Raw genomic sequence first — 24,096 nt, forward strand, 5'->3', positions numbered from 1 at the left:
TAGATATATCGAGTTGGACAAACTATCGGATTAACTTCCAGTTAAAGTCCACATACGGTATTTTATGCGCACCTCGTTCCTGAGCACTCAACCTATAGTGCAGCAATTATTCCACCATTCACAAGCAGGAGCTGTTCCTGCACACGCCCATCTCACTCTGTAACATTGTGTGCTACATCTCCATTTTAGTAAACAGCCAGCGATTACCGGGCCAGAAAGCATTGAACGCGAGAATTTTATCGATGTTTATTTACAGAACTAGCAAAGGTTCTCGATAGCAGAAATCCACAACGCAGCACCGCGAAACAATGCCGCGGTTTGCGAGGGACAACATATCTGCCAGGAAAACAAAACACGAAAGAAAAGAGCGCGAACCGTTCCGGGAGCTCTGAGCCGAAACGTCCTTGAAGAGGGAGAAGGTTGTTGTCGAGGGTGTTGTCAGTCCGCTCGGGCCAGACGTTGCCTCATGAGAAACCAGACTCGCAGCGCAGTCGGCGGTGTTAGTGCAACAACGCGGCGATGGGGGAAGCCGGCAGCGGAGCCCATCTAATCGAGGTGAGTACGACCGAGGCATTATATTAGCGCAGTGTTTTCAATGAGCCTTACTCGTGGTGCTCAGGAGTATACAGCATATCCCTACCGACACCCCCTTCTCTTGGCGTTTATGAATAGCAGTCGTACTCAATTGATAAACGCTCCTCAGTTCATGCAATGCTCTGAGAAAACTGCACGCCACTGCTTTGTTGTTCCACGGTTGGGACACGAGGGTGTTACCAGCAATTATTTTATAGTCTGGATTTTTTCTGTCGCTTTACAAGCGGCTGTATCATCGGCAGTGAAAAAAAAAGTGATCAAAACTGTTGCTCCAGTTATCATTATCACTGTTTTTAAAAGGAGCAGAGGGTAAAAGTAGTAGTAGTAGTAGTAGTAGTAGTAGTAGTAGTAGTAGTAGTAGTAGTAGTAGTAGTAGTAGTAGTAATATTTGTGGTAGTTGTAGTGATGGTAGTTGTAGTTGTAGGCCTGGTTGTAGTAGTAGTAGTTGTAGTAGCAGTAGCAGTAGTGGTAGCAGTAGTAGTAGTAGTAGTAGTAGTAGTAGTAGTAGTAGTAGTAGTAGTAGTAGTAGTAGTAGTAGTAGTAGTAGTAGTAGCAGCAGCAGCAGCAGTAGTAATGGTAGTAGTAGCAGTAGTAGTAGATTTGTTGTAGTAGTAATGGTAGTTCTAGTAGCTGTAATAGTACTAATAGTGGTAGTAGTAATTGTAGCGCTAGTAGTAGTAGTAGTAGGTGTAGTTGTAGTTGCTGTAGCAGCAGCAGCAGTAGTAGTAGTAGTAGTAGTAGTAGTAGTAGTAGTAGTTGCTGTAGCAGCAGTAGTAGTAGTAGTAGTAGTAGTAGTAGTAGTAGTAGTAGTAGTAGTAGTAGTAGTAGTAGTATTTATTCGCAGCGTTTTCCATTTCTTTATATCTATACCCCTCTCCAGTGCCGTTTTAACGCGACCATTTAACTGGTGCGAAGTGTTTCCTTTAACTCAACGAACAATGATTCGAGCAGGTCATAAATTGTCTGCAGTTGTCATTCCTTGCTTACCTTTCGAGAGAATATACGTGTGTGTGCGCCTGCTACGATTTCACAGCGTGTTCTAGGTCGGTCTAAGGAGCATGAGCTCGGGGTTCGATACCCAGCCGCGGGTGGATGCGAAATGCGAGGAACCGCCAAGTTACCTACATTCCGGTGCACGTTAAAGAGTCTCACATGGCTGAAATTAATCCGGAGCCATCAATCAAGATGCCCTTTGTAGTCTTGTGTTCATCTTCGAAGTACTAAAGTTCTACGAGATCCAATCTTACGTCGTAATTGTGTACATAACGCGTAGAAGTTATCACTTACAGAAACGTCGCTATCGCGATCAAAGGTGCCGCTCACGTTCGGTTTCTTTTGCCGCCTCCAAAAGTACTCTGAGGACAGTGTCCTTCGGTCCGAGTTGTAGGCCGTTAGAATCTCTTATTCTGTCCCTGGGATGGACAGAATAAGTGCAGCCGCTTATGGCTGAAGGCCACAGTGCACGTGACGGTCATGCGCCGTAAGCGTGCACTCGCAGCATGAATTGCGGTATCTGTTATGCTCTGTCTGTGGGGTTTGCTTTGTTTGTTTGTTTTTTTTTTTTTGCTCAGACTTGACTCGTTATTTGTTTTGAACTTCGCGGCTGAATGGGTCCGTCCGAACCGCGTCCGTTCCCAGCTCGCGTCCGCGACGTAACTGCCTATTAAGCGCCGGCTCAAGGCCGCATTCTCGAAGGCGAAAGTCCCCGGTCTGTTGGTGCCGTTGCACTATATTTGGGTCAACGTCTCTCAGAGACCGTCCAGCCTTTATGCTCATAGTGCGCGCGGTTTGTCCGTGCTCTCTTTCGAAGCTGTTTACACATTTCCTTGTGCTTATCTTTCCTCCCCTTTTTGTCCTGTAGCCAACCACGCTTTAGTGCAGCCTAATTTACTGCTTTTGCTTCACTACCTCTCTTTTCTCTTCTCCTTCTTCGTCTCTCTCCGCCAGCTTGCGCAGCATTGCAGATGGCCAGTTCATGCCTCTCGCTCTGGACAACTAACGAAGCCTTGCTGAAGGAAACTGAATGGAATCTCGAAAAGCACCCGCTCCTTTATGCAAGTGAACTCTGGTGCTAATAGACCGCAGATGCTATCTGGGGACGGACGCGGTTCGGATGGATCCATTTAGCCGCGAAGTTCGAAACAAATACTGAGAAGTCTGTGATGAAAAGAAGAATCCAGAGAGAAAGAGCAAAACAGATTTCGCGCTTCATAGTGCGAGTGCATGCTTGCAGCGCATGACCTGTACGTGCAGTGCGGTTGGCAGCCATCAAGTACTGCACTGCAATAGTGTCGGTGACCAGTGTCGCTCACTGTAACAGGTTCTCAAGACTCTCACTTTATTAGATCGTCAAAGGTGAAAGCACGTACAGGTGCTGCGGCGATACGGTCTGTGGTGGCTTTCTGGTAATAGAAACATGCCAAAAGTGCCATGGGCTCCACGCAGAGAAATGAACAGCATTTACAAAACCATTGCCAAATTAACCTTCGTCATTTTTGTTCTGCAAGATACGTGACATGACAAAAATATTTTATAAATAAAGCTGTCCAACACAAGTCACCTCTTTATCGTTTTTACTGAAACTGGATCGTTTTAAAACGTAGCCAAGCGACGCCTCCTTCTCAGGAGGCGGCCAGAGTTCGAGAATACGGCGATGGGCTCCAAAGTAACAAACTATCTAGAAACACCAAGAACTACAAGTATATGCCTTCAAATTGTAGAGAAATAAAAATCGATAATCAGTCTCATTGCATTTTGCCGTACCCCAATATATGCACGCGATCCGTCACGAAAACAGGCTCATCTGTCTCATATGTAAGTCTATATGTAAAACATGTTTACTCTGAGGGAGAGTCTTTGCTAGAGGGAATACCTAAAAGGATCCACACCCTGCCATCCAGTAATCAACATTGCCAGATCAGAACTGAACTGATAGAACAAGCAGGCGGGGTCATTACAGGCAGATACTGTGCGGAACTCACCAAACACGGCACTGGTTGCCGTCACTGAGCTTAGCCCCTGGCTGTCACGCATCAACGCAGCCAGATATGCAATACGCAATCACTTCCAACACCAGCGTCCTGCAAACCGCGGGTGGTGGTGGTGAAAACATTTATTACGAATGAACAGAAGGTATGTTTGGATCAGCCCGTAAGGGACCGATTCTTACAAACACTAGGTGGAGGTCCCTAGTATGGGACCCCAGTGGCGGTGGCCGCCGCCCGGGCGCGCCCGACTAAGGCTTGTTGGGCCTGTAAGTCGTGGCAGCCGAGCAGGGTCGCCTCCCAGTCCTCCCGGGTTGGGTTGGGGATGGGGGGAATAGCGGGGTTGGAGGGGCAGGCCCACACCATGTGATAGGTGTCAGAAGACACTGCACTACAGTGTGGGCAGCTGCCGCTAAAGGAGGGGTCAAAATGTTTTAGCGCTGCCGGGCACAGCAATGTATTGGTGAGAAGGCGGAGAAGGAGCCGCTCATCCGCCTTCTTCACTCCTTTACATGGGCTAGGGTAAAGGCGATGACAATTTTGATAATATGTCGTAATATCGTTGAATGTATAGACCGGATTAAAATCGGGTTCCTGATCGGATGGGGACGAGAAAACAGCCCGGTGAGAGAGCGCGCGGGCGGCTGCGTCTGCTGCCTCGTTTCCTGCCAACCCCTGATGAGCAGAGGCCCATATAAGGTAACGGTGTGCGGGGTCCGTATCCCGTATGGAATTTTGGTAGATTCGATAGGCTAGGAAGGGAGTGCAGCCTTGTTCGACGTTCCGACAGGCCCCTCGCCAGTCGGTGATTATGTATTTTGAACCGGAATGTGAGGCCGCGAGAGCAATCGCGACCTCTTCTGCTTGTGTTACACTGCTGGCTCGGAAGGTGAGGCCGTTAACTGTGTTGCTGTTGCGAACCACCGCGACCGTGTACCATCCCCCGTGGTGAGGACCGGAGGCGTCCACGTAGTATACACCTGTTTTGTTGCCATAATGTCGGGCCGCTCGTGCCAGGCGCCGACCATTATGGTCTTCGTGTGACATGTTTGCTGGAAGAGACCGCACGTGAAGGGCACGTCTCCACAGTTCTGGGATGCGAAACCTGTCTTCCATTGGAGGGGTGTGTTGGATATGGAGTCGAGCAAGAAGGCGGCGACCCGACTCCGTTAGCGACAAGCGCGTGTACTGGTTTGTAAGGTGCACGTCCCGGAGCTCCCGGAAAGTTTTCACCACCCCTAGAGCCATAAGCCGGCTGTTTGAAGTAGTGATGGGGAGGTCAAGGGCACGCTTAATAATTTTGCGAAGGATGACCTCAAGCGTATCCTCCTCTTGTTTACGCGGCAGCTGACATGCAGTCGAAGGCTGCCCGCCGAAATGCGCTAGTCAACAAAGTATTCTATGCTAGCAGTACCCGAGGATTTCGCACGCTCGAAGTTCTTCCGGAGTCCTTCACTACGACACCTCTTCCTTCTTTTCTTCTCTCAGTACATCCTTTATCCCTTCTCTTAAGGCGCGGTTCAGGTGTCCACCGAGATATGTGAGACAGTTACTGCTTCCATTTCAAAAAAAAATAATTTTGGCCACGAAGAATCTAACAAAAGTGGCGCTTTGTGAAGTTTTTCCCCGTTCTGGATTACTTCGGAATGCACGCTTCAATATAACTCAGTTTTATCCCCCCCCCCCCCCCGATGTGCTTTCCTTATTCCGCGTGATATGGGCGTATAGGCTGTTAGCTGTTGGAGGACAGATTGGGGAAATCTATTAACCAGAAAAAGCTTTACAAGTTTGGCTGCAAATGCATTGTGCAAAAGAAGACAGGTACATTGCTATACGATGTACGACCAGGTCTATCGCGTGGATATACGACCAGCCACAGCGATACGGCAGCTGTAGGTGCGGTAGTATCTACCCTGCCTAACTGAAGGTTGTTATTACCGCTAGCACGGGAAATTTATTGCCATCCAACACTCCCACACGGTGCTGGTCAACAGGTAGTGGCGTTTTACAGCAAACGCGGCCACCTTAAATTCAGGCAATTATGCGCTTTCCCTTTTTTTTCAAAACCATCGGAAGGTGTTCACTCCATTGAGTTAGAGGAAAGGAAACAGGCATAACTGGCTCCCTGGGTCAGTGGACACCTCAATCGCACTTTAAGGTACGTGGCGGTGATGTCCACTTGGAAAAAGCTACTTTCATAGAATATTTCGTGCTTAGCAATGCTAAACCACCAGCCATTTTCTTAAAAAGAAAACAGCCGTCAGCTAGGGTTGGGGAGAGGCCTTATTTAAATTCGTACTTTTCGCGTCTGCACAGGTTGGAAAACTCCCAGGCGCCTTTTTCTTTCGACAAAACGTTCAGTTTTCTGCTGCAGTTTCACCTGAAATCCGCATCTCAAATACTCATGAGATCCGCTCCTTTTCACGCTACCAACATGTGCTTGATACTCTACAGATCATTCAAGTACCGCCAAATTATCCATAATATAGAGCCAGTTCTAACAACCGAAGAGTGAGAGGACTGCTGAATGGGCACTACTCTGGCCTGCCCAGCTCTTATTTATTTATTTATTTATTTAGATACCCTAAAGGCCCAAGTGGGCATTACATAGGGGGGGAGGGCATGAAAACAACACAATACAGATTATTGGCACACAGTGGTTAACAAATACAAAGAATAACTAATACAAATTGCAAGTACACATCACTGCAGTCGCTGAAAGATACATAGGTTGAGCGTATAAGACAATGCTTCGACAATACTTAAAATATCACTGTGAATTTTGTAGGCCAAGGTGCAATGAAAGTTTTGTTTGGAAATGTGATAACTCAGTTTCAGAAACTATGTCAGCCGGTAACGAGTTCCACTCTGCCATAGATAATAGTAAGGGTGATGTTTGATATTTCAGTGTTCGTGCGAAGATGGGTTGCACTTTGTGGGAATGATCAGACCGGGATGAAACATGATGGGCAGGGGCGATGCGATCAGCTGTGAACGGGGAGCCATCGTAGTACAAGGAATGAAAAAACGATAAACGAGAGAACTTGCGTCGAGTGATAAGGTCGGGAATACTGATAGTTTGCTTCAATAATGACACACTTTCATACGGTGAGTATGAAGAAAGGATGAACCTGACAGCTATATTTTGCACAGACTCAAGACGGTTAATTAATGAAACGCTACTTGGACTCCATATTAATGATGCGTATTCTAAAGCTGACCTTATGAGTGTAGTATACGCGCGAAGCTTTTCTCGGGGTTGGCAAGATATAGACGACGTTTGATGAGTCCCAGTTTCTTAAATGCTTTGTTTGTGATGTGATTTATGTGGGTGTTCCAGCTTAAATCAGCACTGAGATAAACACCTAGGTACTTAAAACAATCCGTTCTTTCAACTGTATTCTCATTAATTGTGTAGACATTAGAAGGTATATTAGTGCGCGTGGAAAAGGTCATCAACTTTGTTTTTTTTTATATTAATTTCCATCTGCCATAGCTGGCACCATTCATTTAGGCGCACTAAGTCGGTCTGTAGAATAACTGCGTCAAGGGGGGTGACTATCCTTCTATAGATCACGCAGTCGTCAGCGAACAGTCGCACGTTAGATGATATGTTAGATGCTATGTCATTAATGTAAATTAAAAATAGTAATGGCCCTAAAACGGATCCCTGTGGGACTCCCGATATGACTCGTGAACTGCTCGATGAATACTCTTTAATTTTGACGCTTTGGGAGCGATTACTTAGGAATTCTCCGATCCAACGGATGATATCGCGATGCAGTTGTAGGTTGTTAATTTTCTTCATTAGTCTTATGTGGGGAACGCGATCGAAAGCTTTTGAAAAATCTATAAATATGGCATCAGTATATATTAATTCGTGTACCGATTCATGAAGATCTGTTAAGAGCTCAAATAGCTGTGTTTGACAGGACTTTTTTTGCCTAAAGCCATGCTGGTTAGCAATAAGCAAGTTATTAGCGTTTAGATGGGTCATTATGTTTGAAAAGAGGATATGTTCAAGCAACTTGCAACAAATAGATGTTAGTGATATGGGGCGATAATTTTCCGGTGACGTGCTATCACCGGATTTAAAAACTGGGCTGACGTTTGCGGTTTTCCAGTCATCGGGAATGCATCCTGTATCTAAAGACTGCTGAAATATTAAAGTTAGTAAGGCAGCCGACACGTGCGCGGAAAGTTTAAGAAGTTTGGTATTGATATATGTGGGTCTAGCGACCAAAATAGCGTGAGGGAAGAGGAATTGGCGGTAAGAGCTACGCACATGGTGTATGCCCATGTTTAAATTCAAGGAGCTGCCCAACACATCTTCGCATGCTTAGGTGCGAGGAGATGCCGTGCAACCACCATATATTCTGTATCGAGCATATGAGCACATAGGCTTAACTTATGCGAAGCGCATGAGACATTATCAGAGGCTTATGAGAAACGAATCAATTCTTGTGCGCTCAACAAAACCTCCTTCCAAACAACTCGAAACATGGCGGGCGTATCGCTTCCAACCTTACAGAGAACGCAGAAAGGAGCGTATTCTGCCTCCAGACCATCGTGGCGCCATGGATGCCTCTTAACTCCACAGCACTGCCGACACCAACAAAGCTCACGCGAGCAGTGAGCTCGCTGTGCACATACGTGAACTCAAAGCAGCGTACCTCATGGCATGCAGGTGACAGGTAGCTGCACTCAGAAAACCGTTCATGAGCGCAGTAGGCAGCAAGTCAAAGTGACAGGCGCCTCAGCGAAGGAGGTTTCAGGGCCATCGCCCACGGGATTTTACTCGGCCGCTGTCGTTCACCAGGAAATACACGTTGATGGACTCTCCTTTCGAGCCCCGAATTCAATGCGGGCCGAGGAAGTAGCGATAGCGCTTGCTGCCGCCCACGCCAATTCGAGAATAATCGTCACGGACTCCCGAAAAGCATGTGAACATTACTTGGCAGGGGAGATCTCCCCCTTAGCTGCTTGTATTCTACGACGGACTGCCACTGATCCAACACCCAAACGAATCATTTGGGCTCCTGGCCACCAGGGCTTACGAGGTAATGAGGCCGCTGACGCGGCTGCCCGAGCGCTTACTCACCGGGCTCCTCATCCCAGCTCTTCTGGCTCGGAGACTAACCAGCCGCTGCTGCGATTCAGGGAAATATTAACACATTATAGCGACAACCACCGCCTTTTTCCGGCCCCTGCAAAAGGGCTGAGTAAGACGGAGGAGCGAACTTTAAGGCGCCTGCAGACAGGTACTCTACTCTGTCCTGCAATAATAAAACATTACGATCCTAACACGGATGGGCGATGCCCACACTGTGGGGAGACCTGTGATATCTTCCACATGGTGTGGGCATGTACTCAAAATCCCCACCTCCCCCCCTCCCCTACCCCTTCCAGAGAGGCATGGGAGACTGCCCTCCTCAACTGCTCCTCGCTTGAGTCCCAAAGGGCTCTGGTGAAACGGGCGAGAGACGGGGCCTCGTCGTGCGGTGTCCCGGACTAGGGACGCCGACCATGTAGCGGGGCCACTCTGTGGCTCCCAAACTCTTTTTCACAAAATAAAAGTTTTCACCACCACCACTTCATTTTCGCGTATCCGCTCGCAACAGCTCTTTTCGAGCGCATGTCACAAATTAATACCTGCATCACAGAGACCTCGTACGGCATCCCGTGACTGGCCTCGCAGTTCTGTCGCTCTAGTGGGAGCCACACTGGCTGTTGCTAACGGCGCAACACAGACTTTTCGAGTTCAAAGCATTATTTTACCGTTTTTATTTCTTATCTTTGCGGACGTGAGTGGGCACCTGTCAGAACACCCCAGCTTTAGTGGTTGAGTAAACGCAAGGCACAACAGACGCGACGGCTGCAGCATGGTCCTGCATTGAACGAGGACGCAATTACTATACTACTTGCGCCATTTTGACAAGCTGGAATTCCTCATCATCACAGCTACAATATCATATGACGTGCTTTTAAATAGAGGTCATCTGTAGTGTGACCAGATCACATAAAAAAGAGCCTGTCAGAATTGCACTTCGGGCAGAATACCTTGGATCAACTGCGGGCCGACATGCAGGTATGCTAAAACAGTACCTTTGTTAATGTTTAATACACCTAGCAGCGTCTAACAGCACGGAAATCAAAATGTAATGCACACTTCAGAAAAAGGTACTGCCACCTGCCAACACGAAAAGTTTTTTTTTTTTTTTACTGCGAAAACACTGGTACTACGTGAAAGCACACTACGCATTAGGTCAAAGCACGTATTAGATACGTAGCACGTATTAGCACGAGACCCCACTGGAATAAGATAATTACTCTCCTCAAAGGCCGCTGTTTCTCAGCTGCGCGTATCGCTTCTGAGGTAAAAACTGTGAAATGAAGGATACATTATGCACGCTAGCTTCTTCCTTAAAGGGCAACTGCAGCACTTTTTTGAAAATTTCGCGATATTCAAGGATTCAAATCTATATAGGCTGTAGGTAAAGCATGCCACTGTTTTTGCACTAGCATTTAAAATAGTGACGTAACCGACGATTGAATTTTGCGCTTCTCCTCAATGCACCGAAGGAGTGCAGGGAAATTCAGCGTGACGTCACGGAAGGTATGATTTCAAATTACCGCTGTCGTCAGCCACATTCTGCCCTGACTCGCTAGACGCTACCAAACAACTCTCGGCAGGGTTCGCCTTCGGCGGCGTTGGTTTTTTTCCTTCAAAGCAGTCGTTTGTGCTTTGGAAGTGTACCGATACCTTCGATGACGTCATCATGCGCCCCAAACTTGGCGTTGTGCGCGGCGGAGAAGCTTGAAGGGCTTAGATATTTCAATCGGTGATTACTTCGCTATTTCAAGTGCTAGCCCAAAAAGACTTTGCATGCTTTACCTGCAAGTTTCACACATTCGATCCTCTTAAGCTCGTTGATTTCTAAAACCTATGCAGTTTCCCTGTAAAGTTAATCTCCCTCGCGGTAAAGCATGGAAGACCGTTGCACCTAACGGCAATGTCATTTGTTCATATATCACAGGGCGGGTTCTCAACGGTGTTAGCAGCACTAGCAACTGGCAGTGCTACAGTAGTGCTGTTGGTCTACTTGCGGCTGCGACCTGGGCGCGATAACGCTAACCATGCGCCATTGCCTCCTGGGCCATGGGGAGTTCCGGTACTTGGCTACCTGCCCTTTCTGCGGGGACAACAGCATGTCGCTTTCAAGCGGATAGCCGAGAAGTATGGTCCTGTATTCAGGTATGAAAATATGCAAACAACCTTGCAACCAATTAAACTAACAAATCAAATTCGGTTATTCGAATCTATATATGTACCATGAATGATAGATGTGACGTGTTGTTGCCTTTCTTTCAGGGTGAAGCTCGGCGCCATGAATGCTGTCGTACTGAACGACTTCGAGAGCATTTCCGAAGGCTACTCGAAACTTCTTCGGAGACCGAAGGCACTGTTCCTGGATCATGCGGGCATCACAGGTGATTGGGACATTGTTTGCAAATGGACCATTCGTGATACATATTACATGCGCAGAACAGTGGAGCACCTGGAACCTTAATTAACGCACAGCATCTAACTATACCGAGTATACACAGAGCAGTGTCGAAATTCGCCACTTGCAGCATTGGATTTTAAATAAATAACCGATTGCAAACCATTATAAACGTCTTGCAAGCAGGCTTCAGGATTATAATTATCCTGAACACACAAACTATTCCGTGCTTGTGCAAACCGTTAATGAGAGAACGGCATACTAATGCGACCAAAGTATTGCGCACAGCTCAGGTTGATGTTTCGCAACCAGTAATTATTACAGCGTTAATTTCTGCTAATAATTACCGCCGCTGCATCGACCTCAATAGTACGTGTCTTTTCACAGGTGTGTCTAACCTCAATGGACGGCCATGGGCCGAGAATAGAAGATTCTGCGTCCGTTCCATTACATCTGGGTCGTACGCTGGGAAGACCATGGAACAGCAAGTTGAGGTAACCATCCGCTAACACGTTGGCCTAATACACTGCGTTTCAGCGCGCCACGTCAACTCTTTGGAGAATTGTAGCGTTACGAGTTCGCATGTGATTTATGTAATCAGGAATAATCAACGAGCTGTTTGATATAAAACTGAAGTATAATGAAATTTCTGTATGTATGATGCACTAACAAGTTAAGGCAGATTAAAACATTATTAACATGTTTGTTCAATTGAGGGCAACAACCCACTTCAGTTGCAAAGGAATAGGGCGAGAGATCCACTCCTGCCTGGAAGCTCCTGTTAGTCACCACGCATGACAAACATTGACCCTATTTAAATTGCGCGAACCTTGTGAATGAGCTTATTCTGTAAGCTTGATAATGCAACACGGCTCGAAAGAATTCCTACATATATGCGTGCACAGCCATAGGGGTGAAATAAAACAACGTTGAAATTCGGGCATGTTGGTTCATACTTCGCAGCAATAGCGCAAACAGGACAAGGGACAAAAGAACGAGTAGACACACACAGCGCTAATTCTTTTGTCCCCTCGTTCTTTTGTCCCTTGTCCTGTTTGCGCTATTGCTGCGATGAAAGAAAATGTTTCTTAAAAATTTTAGTGTTCGTGTTTCGGTTTTGTTTTTTTTTTCTTTTTGCGCTCAGTTTGGTAACATTCTGTAGCGGCGTTTCCCTTAGAGGTCCTGTGAGTTTTACCGGCAGCTATTGCTTGCGAGGATATTAGCGAGACCCCCCCCCCCCCCCCCCCCCCCCCCGACTGGGAAATCGGTTTCAAAGCATTTATCAAGGGTCGCGGATAGTTTCACAACGGCAGTTTGCCTTCATTAGCGTTGCTGATTGATTGCTGCGCCTGAAGCGTTTTCTGAATATCGTAAGTTTTGTATATATGTGAGTAGCAGTGTGCTGATTAAGCGATGCGTATTGTTTTGTAATAGCTTGAGGCTTCCAGAAAGAAATGAGGACTACAAAATGAAGTGTTTCTTAAGAGTTCTAGGGCACACTCGCCTATAGTTTTACCAGTGTGCAGGTTTGAAGTACATTGATTATTCTACGCCTTTTGCCCCAAATATGCTACTGTCCGTGCCCAATACTTGTTCAGCCTGTCACGTTCGTTTGAAAACTTGCGGAAAATTCTTCCACATTTTGTACTTTAGAATTTAAGGCTCTGGAGTTTTTATTTTTCATGTAAAACTTGTATCTGGTCCACCATAATCTAGTTTTATGCTTCGTTCTCTTTGTGTTATCTTTTTGCTCAATCATTCACACGTTTCCCGGTGAATTACAGCTTTGCTTTGTTAAATACTTGTTTCACGTTGCAACGTTGCAGTCCTCTGTTGCACCTTCATTCATCATTAATAGCGTGCTCGTCGCTATCATCATCTTGTTTCTCACAAAGAAGTTCGAGCATTTTCCTCGTTCATAAATGTGCACCAAGTAAGCACCGCAAGCAGATCCTGCCTCACTACGCACATTGTGGCTATCGTGGGCTGGTGGCCTAGACGGTAGAGGTCTATGATGGAATCTCCGAATCGATAAGCGTTACGAGGTTTCTTATATGGTTCATTGCGTAATGATTTAAGACCTGCTTGCCCATGTCGAAGTTTACGATTCCCAGTGAAGATACGTCATGATGGGGCGACCAAAATAAACGCTGTGCTCAAAACCTCTTTTCTGTGCACATGGCGATAAACATTCATTTTGTCTCTGCAACGACAGGATGAGGCTGTTTACTTGGCAGAAAAAATCGCCGAAGCCGAGGGAAAGGCCATCAAGGTAACCGATCTCGTCCTGCCCAGCGTGTCCAACAACGTGACGGCGCTCGTGCTCGGATCGCGGTACGACTTCGAAGACAAGAGGCGGGCCTTCTTGGACTGCCTGCTCGTGAAGGCCATCCGATGCTTGGCAGCAGGAGTTGTGATCTCGGTCATGCCCATCGGCCTGAGGTCCATCACCACGCTCTTCTTCACCAAGTTTGGCCAAATGAGAAGAATAGTGGAGGAAATGGCCCAATTCTTCAGGTACCGCTACTGCCAGAAGAATTTACGTATTTTGGTTCGAAATGATATTGGAGCACATTCCTAAAGTAAATAGTTTTAGCGCAGAAGACGAGGCGTAGACAAAGCACAGGCACATACGCATCACGGCGCTGGTCATGTCTGTGTGCTTATTTTCCCAGTATTTTTCTGCTCTGTGAGCCTTTATTTCTGAAGCAAGTCTCCAAAGGCGCATATCGGAAGTTCAAGGCATATTTTAGGCTATATGCCAAAAGCATTTCCACGGACATATGAAGATTGTACGAGTGCCCAATTGAACTCTAATTTTGTGGCAGTTGCTCCACATATATCTTGGGAGATTTTGTTTGTTACATCAGTATTGCATTCTGAATATAGCATGTCACGACAGACAAAAGGAGATGCGTACAGGCTCTAACTGCCAGTGTTCTAATCCTCTCCGTCATCAACATGCACCCTGGCTCTCTCCGTTTCTTTTTGGCACACAGTTATCTTAACTTTGTTTCTTATTAACTGGAACAGCATTCATGTACAAGAGAAAGGAAAAATCGCAGTTGAATATTTGGGATGTTGTCAAAAGCAATAAATGAGCTCTCTTTATCCCACCTTGCGCTGTAAGTAACGGTACAAACATGTATTCACACATGGCTTTTCACAATGCTAGCAGTCTGGAGAACTAATCATTGTCTGCGAGAGCTGTCCTACTGCCGTAGGCTCAGAAAGGCGGCCTGTGACTGAAATGGCACAAGCATCTTTTTGCTTTCATTCAAGAACATTTTCACAGCTGAACACCTGCAAACATGCCATAGAATCAGCACTAGTGGCTAGAAATTAAGCATGACTTATCCAAACCATTTCTCTTCTGCTATGCCTAGAGAACAAAGATTACAGAAAGGTGGGGGGGGGGGGGGGGGGGGGGGGGGGGGATTAGGCAGAGAGAAAATAACGAAGAAGATAGCAAAAGAAAATAAGAACAAGTAAAAAGTGTATTCTTCCTCACTGGCCGGGCCGCATCGTTACAAAAGATTATGTTTATGATTTTTTCCTTGTTTTGAAGCACTTTGTATTCATGGAACACTGATGACAAATTGGCAGATTAATCACAGACATTCTAACGCAAAGAGACCACTTTCACTGAAAACAAACCTTTTATAAACCAGAAAGAGTTCAAAAAAGAAATGCAAAAGTCTTCATCACCTGCCTAAAGCCTAGTTCGCAAGTAAACTACGGTGTGTCGGCCCAGTTCAGGATTGTTTTTTACTGGATTATTTTCTATACTTTTGCGCCTGAAGGTTCTTTTACTGCGGTCACTGAAAGCTACCCCGTTTTTATGTTTCTAACCACTGCTTTATCTTTGCTGCCCAACCTGCTCTTTGTAAGGTCCCTGTTGCCTTTATAACATGTCCTTTCTATCTCAAATTATTAACAGGGAAAGCAGAGGCGTCCTACATCAACTTTTTTTCCTTCTGTACACGCCTACTCTTTGAAAGTGCAGACGGTGACTAGTTTAGACAGGTTATGTTTGGTCAACGTGCATGCGACACTTTAAAATACGCGATGTTTTTTTTTCTATTTGGAAGACACTGAAATTTGAAACAAAAAAAAGTTTACTCTAATTTGTAAAGTATGAACGCCACGTGATCAACCTGCCAGGCCCCAGTCTACCGGCCTTTATAGTCAGACACATCCAGTCACTAACTAAATGCACGAGGTGTTTTTTTTTTTTCTTCAGGCATTACCGGTGCACGTATATGTTGGAGAGATTCACAAACGCCGTTTACAGTGCGATCGCAGCGCAAGCGCTATGGTAACAATGAAAGAAGCCGCTTCGGCCTTCACGGAGCCTGTCGCCATACGTCGGCTCCTCTAGCATGCAAAGCCGATGTTTATGGCCAAGAACAAAGCGGATGCAAGGCCAACCCAAGGGCACAGCAGACGTTCAGCCACCAACTACGGAAGCTATTGCGATTTGAAACCGATCCAAATGGCATATTTTTACGTGTTTGCTTGCCGGTCATGTTAGGTAACCTGTTCTTGTGTTCGGCATAGAGGGAACAAGTCATTACATACGCGTCGCCGATGCTAATGCGACTCGCACCGATGCCTCATCGCTTCACTGCCAGCCCCTTGGTTCGCTTCGAAATGGGAGCCAATCTGGAGACATCGGTTCGTTTACTCGCCGCGGTGCAGCGCCACTATCTGCAACGGTGCCTTACGTCATCTTCACTACGCTGAATCATGCCCATTGCAGCGCAGTGCCGTAGAATGCTCTGGGAATTTTTCGCTAAAAAGCGCCACTCCTTAACGCCTGTTAGTTAAAAATTAGGTGGGGTTTTACTCCGCTTAAACGGATGTGTGATGTGCGAGAGCGCGGTGACGTAATGTCGACGCCAAAAGCGACACCATAGAAACGAAGTGTCGCGAATCTTAAAGCCATTAACTACTTCTTCGGGGATGGCCCGGGCCAAATGCTGGAAATTATCTGGGCCAAATTTGAAGGTCGCCATCGTGTCAGGTCCGCTCAATTATGGTTGGACATCGATTTGGTCCAAATCGGCCAAGGTCGAATTTCTAGGGTGGCCCGGGCCAAATTCTTGCCGCTTGGCGTCACAGTTGCTATGACAACGAGCGATGCACGAGAAGGACTCACGCAGTTGGTATCGTAACGACGAATGTACAATCAAAATCTTTTTTCTGATGGAAATAAAAGTTGTTTCACTCAATCAATCTCGGCTCTGAGGATCGTATGAGTACTTTCGCACTAAACGTTGCCACGTGGTAGTTATGGAGAGCTTTGTCCCCTTCACTGCGCGCGCGGAGCAAATGGGAGATCGTAAGAAAGGGCAGCGGGAGTGTACTTGATTTGCCGAAACCGGTTGGTCTCACATTGAAATCAATGGATGCTCGGATGTGCCTTTTAAAAATAACGTACTTCTATCTCTCCCTGCACGCTCTTTTGCCTACATTTACTTGCCGACACGCTGTGAGTGCATGCCTGAGCAGTCACTGCTTTGCTGAAATTTCGATGCCGATTCGACTAGCAACACATGAAAATATTCATTCTTGGAGAGATTATAATTTTCAGTTCACGCCACCGCCGTCAGTACCATGGTTTCATTGCTTGTATGCTTAACAACCCCTAAACACGCGTTAATAAAGCCATGTTTCTGCGTTTATTACAGCCAAGAAGTGGTATCCGGTCAAACGACGGGAAATGAAGAAAAGAGCATCAACTTCATAGAAGACTACAAGCAGATGATCTCCAACCAAAAGGACGACGCTAACAGCTGTTTTAAAGGTACATAATGCAAGTCTGTTTAAAGCAAAGTATAAACGATTGTACAGGCAATACAGCAGAGCCCTAACTATAACGGCTGCAACTATAACAAATGCTAGCTTTATGAACGAGGGCGATCCTACCAACGAAATATGTTTTATGCCAGCGGCGCTGGGGCTCATGCAGATACAACGAACGGGAATGTGCGCACAACATGATTAGAGCGATCTAGGAGGTGCCACAAATTCGGAATGGCTGTGAAATATTCCGCGCTTCTTGCAAGAATGGTGACCAAAGAGCATCCTCCAGCCACCATGACGCAAGTTCCTCCCCTCCCCCGCCCTCTTTTTCCCGCGAAGAATGGAGCGGCCAGATTAAAAGAGTAATATGCGCGGGATATTTTACAATGCACACGAAACTGTTTATAGATGTGCCCTTTTAATACGGTTCCCATTAATATAGAAAACACGATTTACGAACAACTTTTCTGGAGGGCAATATTTTTCAGTGCATTTACGCCTTGTTAATATAGAAACTCATTGCGCGGACAGTGGACAAGCTGCAAATGCACATAGTCCGTTTTGGTCCATGTATTTTTGTAGCATTAAAATGGTAGGCGATGAAAATAAACTTGGACTTCTCGAACCAGATACTTCTTTTCCTGTATACTGAGAGCAAGGCTTCAGCGGATGGCAGTGTCAATTAAGGCGCCAATGTCTCAGTAGCAGTCTTCCTTTTTTGTACGCAGCGCCATGTTTTATCCTGCCAACGGGAACGGTAGACGTACGTTACCATCTGCATTGAGGGCTCCTGCTAGTAGCAGTGCACATGGCATGGAAAAGTGTACACGGGATCTGCCATCGCGCTCCTGACGGACAAACAAGGCGCTGCATACTGGTCCAGATTATTCAGGAAGTGATGACTGCTAGGATAATGCACTTGGAGCTCCAAAGAAGTTGTGCAATTACCACTTCTCCGCCGTCCAGTATCCACGTAATCGTACCTTACTCATAAAGTGGTTTTTTTAATGATTATATTTTTTCTTCACGATTCTGTAATACGGACTCACTTTATGCAGAGTTTTGCTTGCGAACCTAGGTGCCTATATTAATACAGGCATTACTGTAACAAATTCGGCCGTCAAAAATGTATGCCTTGGAAGGTGATGCCTGCAAAGGTATCAAGCGCAAAAAGCTTCGCGTTAGTTCATATGCGGCGTTACAGCATTGAGCATGGACGGCAGCGACCGCCAGCTGCCGCTTATCATCGGCAAGTCGCGCAAGCAGCGGTGCATTGGTAGCTACATTCTCGTACGCTGTAATATGCGCGACTTTTTATTGAGAAAGCAATACTGCTCGAAGTTTCCGCTTTTGGCCGTCGTCCCGGAGAATCCACCATTGACCTTTAGCGTGACCTATGTGTGACGTCATACTAGCTGTGGAAAAGCGGGGCCCCAACTCGGCTCGTCGCGATCGTCCCAGCGAATCCTCCATACCGCAGCTGCGCGCCGCTGCCGCGAGGGGCGCTCGCTCTACGTGACGTCATGCCAGCTGTGGAAAAGCGGCCCCCCAACTCGGCTCGTCGCAGTCGTCCCAGCGAATCCTCCACGATATGTCGGATGATGTGTATAAGGTGAAGCTGCAACGATGTGCTGCCGCTAAGAAGTGGCGGCGTCCGGAAGAAACGGATGAAGAGCAGGAACAACGTTTAGGTAAACGGCGTGCATATTATGCAGCCAGGCGAATGCGTTCAACATCTCTTGATCTGGGTGCTTGCTCTCGCAATCCACTAGGCTTGAGCTAAGAAGTGATGTAGGGATCACGCGTGACTGTTCGGCAAGTGTCTTGTTCGTTTCCACCACCACGTAGCGAAAAAATTGGAGACTCCCGCTTGTGCTCGACAGCTGTGCGGAGCACCATGTGCTGCCTTCCTAGAATGCCATAACTGCTCTCTTCTCCCACCTAATACGATGGGTAAGACCAGCCAGTTCACATCGGCATCATTAACGCACTCAAGGTGTCCTATTGGCCACGCGTCATAGGGCGCGCAGATAGCAATTGACAGCCAAGGTCCTGACGTGTCGGTCAGGATCTCTTTCTTTGACTGCCGCGGAAATTATTAGCGCCACTTGGATGGAACTGTCTGTTGAATACATTGAGACTTGCTTTCATAGCCATGTACCCGGGCGGCGGAGGACGCTGTCGAACAGCCACGTTTTCAGACGCACTTGTCGGAGTTGTAGTGATTAAGGCTGACTTCATTTCTGCGCATTATGACTCCGATATCGCTAAGTAATACACTGATGAAGTCGTTAAATGCGCCGCGATAGCTCGGTGGTTATGGCACTCGGCTGCTGATCCGAAAGACGCGGGTTCGATTCCGGCCACGGTAGTCGAATTTCAATAGAGGCGAAACTCTAGAGGCCCGTGTATTGTGCGATGTCAGTGCACGTTAAAGAACCCCAGGTGGTCGAAATCTCCGGAGCCTTTCACTACGGCATCCCTCATAGCCAGAGTCGCTTTGGGACGTTAAACCTCATAAGCCATACGCCATGATGAAGTCATTGTACGTGACGTATAAGTACTCCCTGACTGCGAAGAATCTGATGAACACAATGACGATGACCTATACCACCAGCGACCGTGCAAGTTTCAACTGCGATCAGTGATATCGCATCGCCGAAGCAGCTTGTTGGCAGAAAGTGTTTTGGGGAGGCGCACATGGCCTTACTGGTAAGCTTGCAAAGGACCGTGCTAGGTGCGACATTGAAGAAGGAGGCATGGAATAACAAAATAAACGCCACTATTGCCTGGTTTTGTAATTTTGCCTGTGATATGGGAAGCCCGTTCTCTACGAACCTCGGATGTAACAAACGCAATAGGCCGGACCATCAGGTTTGTTTAAGCTGGCTCGACTATAACACATACTTAAAGTAAATAGAAACTTCTTGAGGGAGGTCTGCTCAAGAGGTAACAGCGTTGCCACTGCTGGCCGGTCTGGCCTTAGGTAGATGCCAAACGCTATGAAAATCAAAGCCTGACTTTTCCTTTATTTTTTTTTCGACTACGGTGTTTCCGTGGGAGCTGTATAGTTTTCCTTTGTAGCCTTATGCTGCGCTTGGGTGGATGCTAATGAGCAATTACTGCCTTATACTTTCTTCTCTATTTTCATATTTCTCTTGTCCCCTTTTCCAGAGGAGTACCTGTTGGGCAACGTCCTGACACTGTTCGGCGCGGGCTCCCAGTCGACGTACCAGACTGTCGTGTGGCACCTCCTCAACCTGGCAGACAAGGAGGACACCGTACAGCGAAGCATTAGAGCCGAGGTGGACCGCGTGGTGGGCAGAAACCGGACCCCGAGCTGGGAAGACAGACACGCCATGCCTTACACCATGGCCACCATCTGGGAGCTGTACCGCTGGAGGACTCCAGTGCTGATGGGACTGCCTAGGGAGTAAGTATGCGGCGCGCAGTAACAAGTACCGAGGAGCTAACAAGCAAAGCGCTACAAAGCGTTGTAGCTAGCCCATATCTCTCAGAAACAAGAAGCCCCCCCCCCTTAATGGCTTGAGCAGGTATGCGCGCAGAACTGCCACACGCAAGCGACAATGACACAGCAATAGAACAAAGGACGCGCTCTGTTGTTTTGCGCGCAGAACTACCACACGCAAGCGACAATGCCACAGCAAGAGATGAAAGTATGCGCTCTGTTCTTTTATTCGCGCAGAACTACCACACGCAAGCGACAATGACACAGCAAGAGAACAAAGGATGCGCTCTGTTCTTTCGCGTTCTCTGCTGTAGCTACGCGGAGCTGTAGATAAGTGTATGCTGCTCGCAAGGCGCAATTTCTGCGACAGCTGGAAAAGCTAAAGGATCCAAACATATTAGTGGCAGCTGTCATGTATGTGCCTGTGACTCGCAAGAGAACCATTCTTTTCCCACGGCAAGGTGGCGTCCAATGTATTCTCTACATATGACGAGATTAACAGCGAAATAGGAGAGAAACGCTGTACCACGAGCAGAAACTGTACACAAGTGCGTCGCGAAAATGCAGCACCAAAGTCACTTACATGAGGAAAAGAAAACGCACAGGGCTAAGAGCCGGGAAATTCAGTGTACACTGTTACAAAGGCAGACAAAGCACCCAACTTTCTTGGTGTAGTGAGCTAAGTACAAACTGATTTTACCCTTCACTCTACGCTGCCTTACTATAAAGGAAAAAATTAGAGGACGCTTAAGCTTCACCTGACATTCGCCTGAGATGAACTCAACAGCATTTTGTAGCGCTGCCAGGGAGTCCACGGAGTGCCATCGCCTGTTCGGCGCGACGCCTTGCCAGTTGGAAACACCTTTGAACAAATTTTTCACTTTTTTCAATTTTTTATTAATTGATTGATCAATTACAGACTCTGAATTTTCTTAATTACCATCACCAAGCATTGGCTTTTTCGTTCAGGGCGTTTTGACCCCTCTGAACCCCACTTTTACCAATTATTTAATTTTTCATTTCTTTAATTAATCAATTAATTACAGTGATTTCTTAAACTCGTGATCGCCAATTACATACCAATAAAGCATCAATCACTAGAACCACAAATTACCATGGTACAATCTTTTTACTCAGTCCACGATTATTTCCGACACGCGGAGACGATAACGCCGACGGCTTTTCGACCAAACGAGCTCTGTATACGCTGCCGCGTGATAACTGTCCTGCACATTGCACAGGCATCGCAGGCACAGTGCCTAACGAGAGCATCGCGAGCACAAAGTCTTATCTTAAAGGCTATTTTGAGGCGCTGTATCTGCTTTTCAGCCTTCATTATGCTGCTTGCTTTTGATACTAATGTGCCCCCACATATAACGGGATGCAAGGACAGATTTCAACGCGGAAGATTTGCTTCTTTTTCCGCAGCCTGAAGCTTTCGATCAGCTTTATTTCTTTGTTCAGCTGCGGAATTTCGCCATCCGTTAGCGATGTCTCAACACAATCCGTACATCATATCGCTGCATTTAAAAAGTCGGCTAAATCCTTACATATAATTTCAATGTTCCAGGTTTCAAACTCTCACTAAAACAGCCTTCAAAGTCCGCAGGCAACTGTCACTTTAGTCAATTTTAATATTTAACTGAAAAGCATGCAACCTTTTGAGAGCAAAGCCAGTAATTTAGCCTCTCTTAGAATATTCATAGTATGACTTTTAAGTTTTCTCTTCGCCAGCTGAGAACAATTTCAAGTAATTGGACTTTAAAAACAGCCAACAGAGGAGTGTGCGTAAACGTGACGCGCTTCGCCTCTTCTTGATGTGCAGTGTTTGTTGCATTATGACTTATTTTCCTAAGCAAGGACTATTGTTCATTATTTCACCCCTTTCACAAGACACGGAGATCAAAATTTTAACGAAAATAAAGACAGTTATCAAACACCCGTTGTGGTACATTATCGAAACGAACTAAATGTAGCCTGTATTATTCTTTCCTTCTCAAAGCCAAGTTAAGGCGAAGGTTTTTCAAATGCTTCGTAATATTCAAGTACACCATGGCAGATAATTATTTAGCGTGCCGACGCAAACATGATCCCTGTAATCCAAACTGGTTTGGTTTGGTTTATGGGGTTTAACGTCCCAAAGCGACTAAGGCTATGATAGACGCCGTAGTGGAGGGCTCCGGAAATTTCGACCAACCTGGGGTTCTTTAACGTGCACTGACATCGCACAGTACACGGGCCTTTAGAATTTCTCCTCCAAAGAAATTCAACCGTCGCGGCCGGGATCGAACCCGCGTCTTTCGGGCCAGCAGCCGAGCACCATAACCACTGAGCCACCGCGGCGGCATATATAATCTAAACTGTTCTCCTCGTAAAAACATTTACTGCATTACAGAATAAATTATGTGCTGCTGAACAGTGCTGAAAAGATGCTAATATCTGCGTACGCAGATCGTTCCCACTGCACTGTTCAGCATAGTCTGTTCATTGCTAATTACATTGTTTTTTTTTTCTAGTTCTAAAGACTAGAGAAATCTTTTTTTTTTTTTAATATGAATGCTTCTCGCACCACAGGGCTCACCAAGACGTTATGGTGTCTGGCTATTTGATCCCTGCTGGCACAGTCGTCCTATCCAATATATGGGCGACGCACATGGACCCTAAACTTTGGGAAGAGCCCGAGAAGTTCAATCCAGAAAGGTTTCTGAAAAACGGAGGTTCAGAACTGGTCGAGAAGCCCGAGTGCCTCATGCCTTTCTCCATAGGTAAGCTCACCCCTCTCCGTACAGGCTTCCATTCATGGAGCATCGCCTTAATAAAACAAAAAAGAGAGAAAGCCTGAAGGGAAACTAAAGCTCCGCCTGTAGGGTATGACGCACTAGCTCTAATGACTTCGTTCAGCAGCCTGCATTTCAGGAGTGTCATTTCAGAAGTGTCTGAGTATTGCCCCTTGATGACACCGATACTCGCTTCGGACTTTGCAAATGCCGTTCAATGGTGGCAACGAGGCGTGACAAGTTATGTAATTCAAGCAGCCAATGCTGTCAAACATGAACTTGGCCCGTACGCTGCCATCTGACTGTTCTTATCTATTCCGCATGTTTCAGAGAGGTAAAGAAGAACGTCGTGGCTTGGCTCATGAGCAATATGTCCACAAACTATATACAGACATTACCTAATTGCAGTTCTTCGCTGCTTTCAGGGAAACGCATGTGTCCTGCGGAACCCATGTCCAACGCTCAAGTGTTCGTCTATATTGCAACCATCGTACAGCGCTTCATCATCCTGCCGGAAGAGGGAAAAGTCGTCGACCTCGACTTCGACAGCGACGGCGTCTGCGTTCCCAGACCACAAAAACTGCGCTTCGTAGTCCGGTAGCGATTGAAGATAAGCGCACACAATATGCGCTAGTCACGTATCACGCACATACGGGTCATTTTCTCCAGTCCTTGATAGTAGGTTGATCTCGGACACCGCTTAAGAGTTCGTCATTTCATCTGTGTGCGGTGTATATAGCATTCTCAGAGATCTGTTAGCGCACAAAAAAAAGACAACACGTGAAGACAAGAAAGACCGTACAGAGAACTCTCTCCTTACTTTCTTGTCTTCACGTGTCGTCTTTGTTGTGCGCTAAAAAATCTCTGAGAATGCAATGGAACAACTAGCACCACAACGCACTTTATTGGCTATAGCATTCATCGTTTGTTGTGCACAACGCAGTAAGCCGGGGCGAGTC

The 24,096-nt window shown here is 46.6% G+C and overlaps 1 protein-coding gene across 1 annotated transcript; it reads left to right on the forward strand.

The window, feature by feature from the left end:
• The first annotated feature begins 366 nt into the window (after nucleotides 1-366).
• On the forward strand, nucleotides 367-23,888 carry LOC149372215 (cytochrome P450 2J4-like). Its single transcript, XM_089585985.1, has 9 exons — nucleotides 367-555; nucleotides 10,616-10,833; nucleotides 10,951-11,069; nucleotides 11,471-11,577; nucleotides 13,299-13,600; nucleotides 16,777-16,892; nucleotides 20,066-20,324; nucleotides 22,935-23,125; nucleotides 23,563-23,888. Exons 1-9 carry the CDS (start codon nucleotides 520-522, stop codon nucleotides 23,736-23,738), a joined length of 1,524 nt encoding a protein of 507 aa, XP_089442111.1. The 5' UTR covers nucleotides 367-519; the 3' UTR covers nucleotides 23,739-23,888.
• Nucleotides 23,889-24,096: the final 208 nt, after the last annotated feature.

Source organism: Amblyomma mixtum, chromosome 1 (assembly GCF_055824585.1).
Source record: "Amblyomma mixtum isolate Tamu chromosome 1, ASM5582458v1, whole genome shotgun sequence".
Classification (NCBI taxonomy): Eukaryota; Metazoa; Arthropoda; class Arachnida; order Ixodida; family Ixodidae; genus Amblyomma; species Amblyomma mixtum.

Excerpts from the sequence above, each read along its gene's own strand:
- LOC149372215 (XM_089585985.1), top strand. The coding sequence starts at position 520 with ATGGGGGAAGCCGGCAGCGGAGCCCATCTAATCGAG. Across the intron at positions 11,578-13,298 it reads CCATGGAACAGCAAGTTGAG|GATGAGGCTGTTTACTTGGC; the intron begins GTAACCATCCGC and ends CTGCAACGACAG. Across the intron at positions 20,325-22,934 it reads CTGATGGGACTGCCTAGGGA|GGCTCACCAAGACGTTATGG; the intron begins GTAAGTATGCGG and ends CTCGCACCACAG.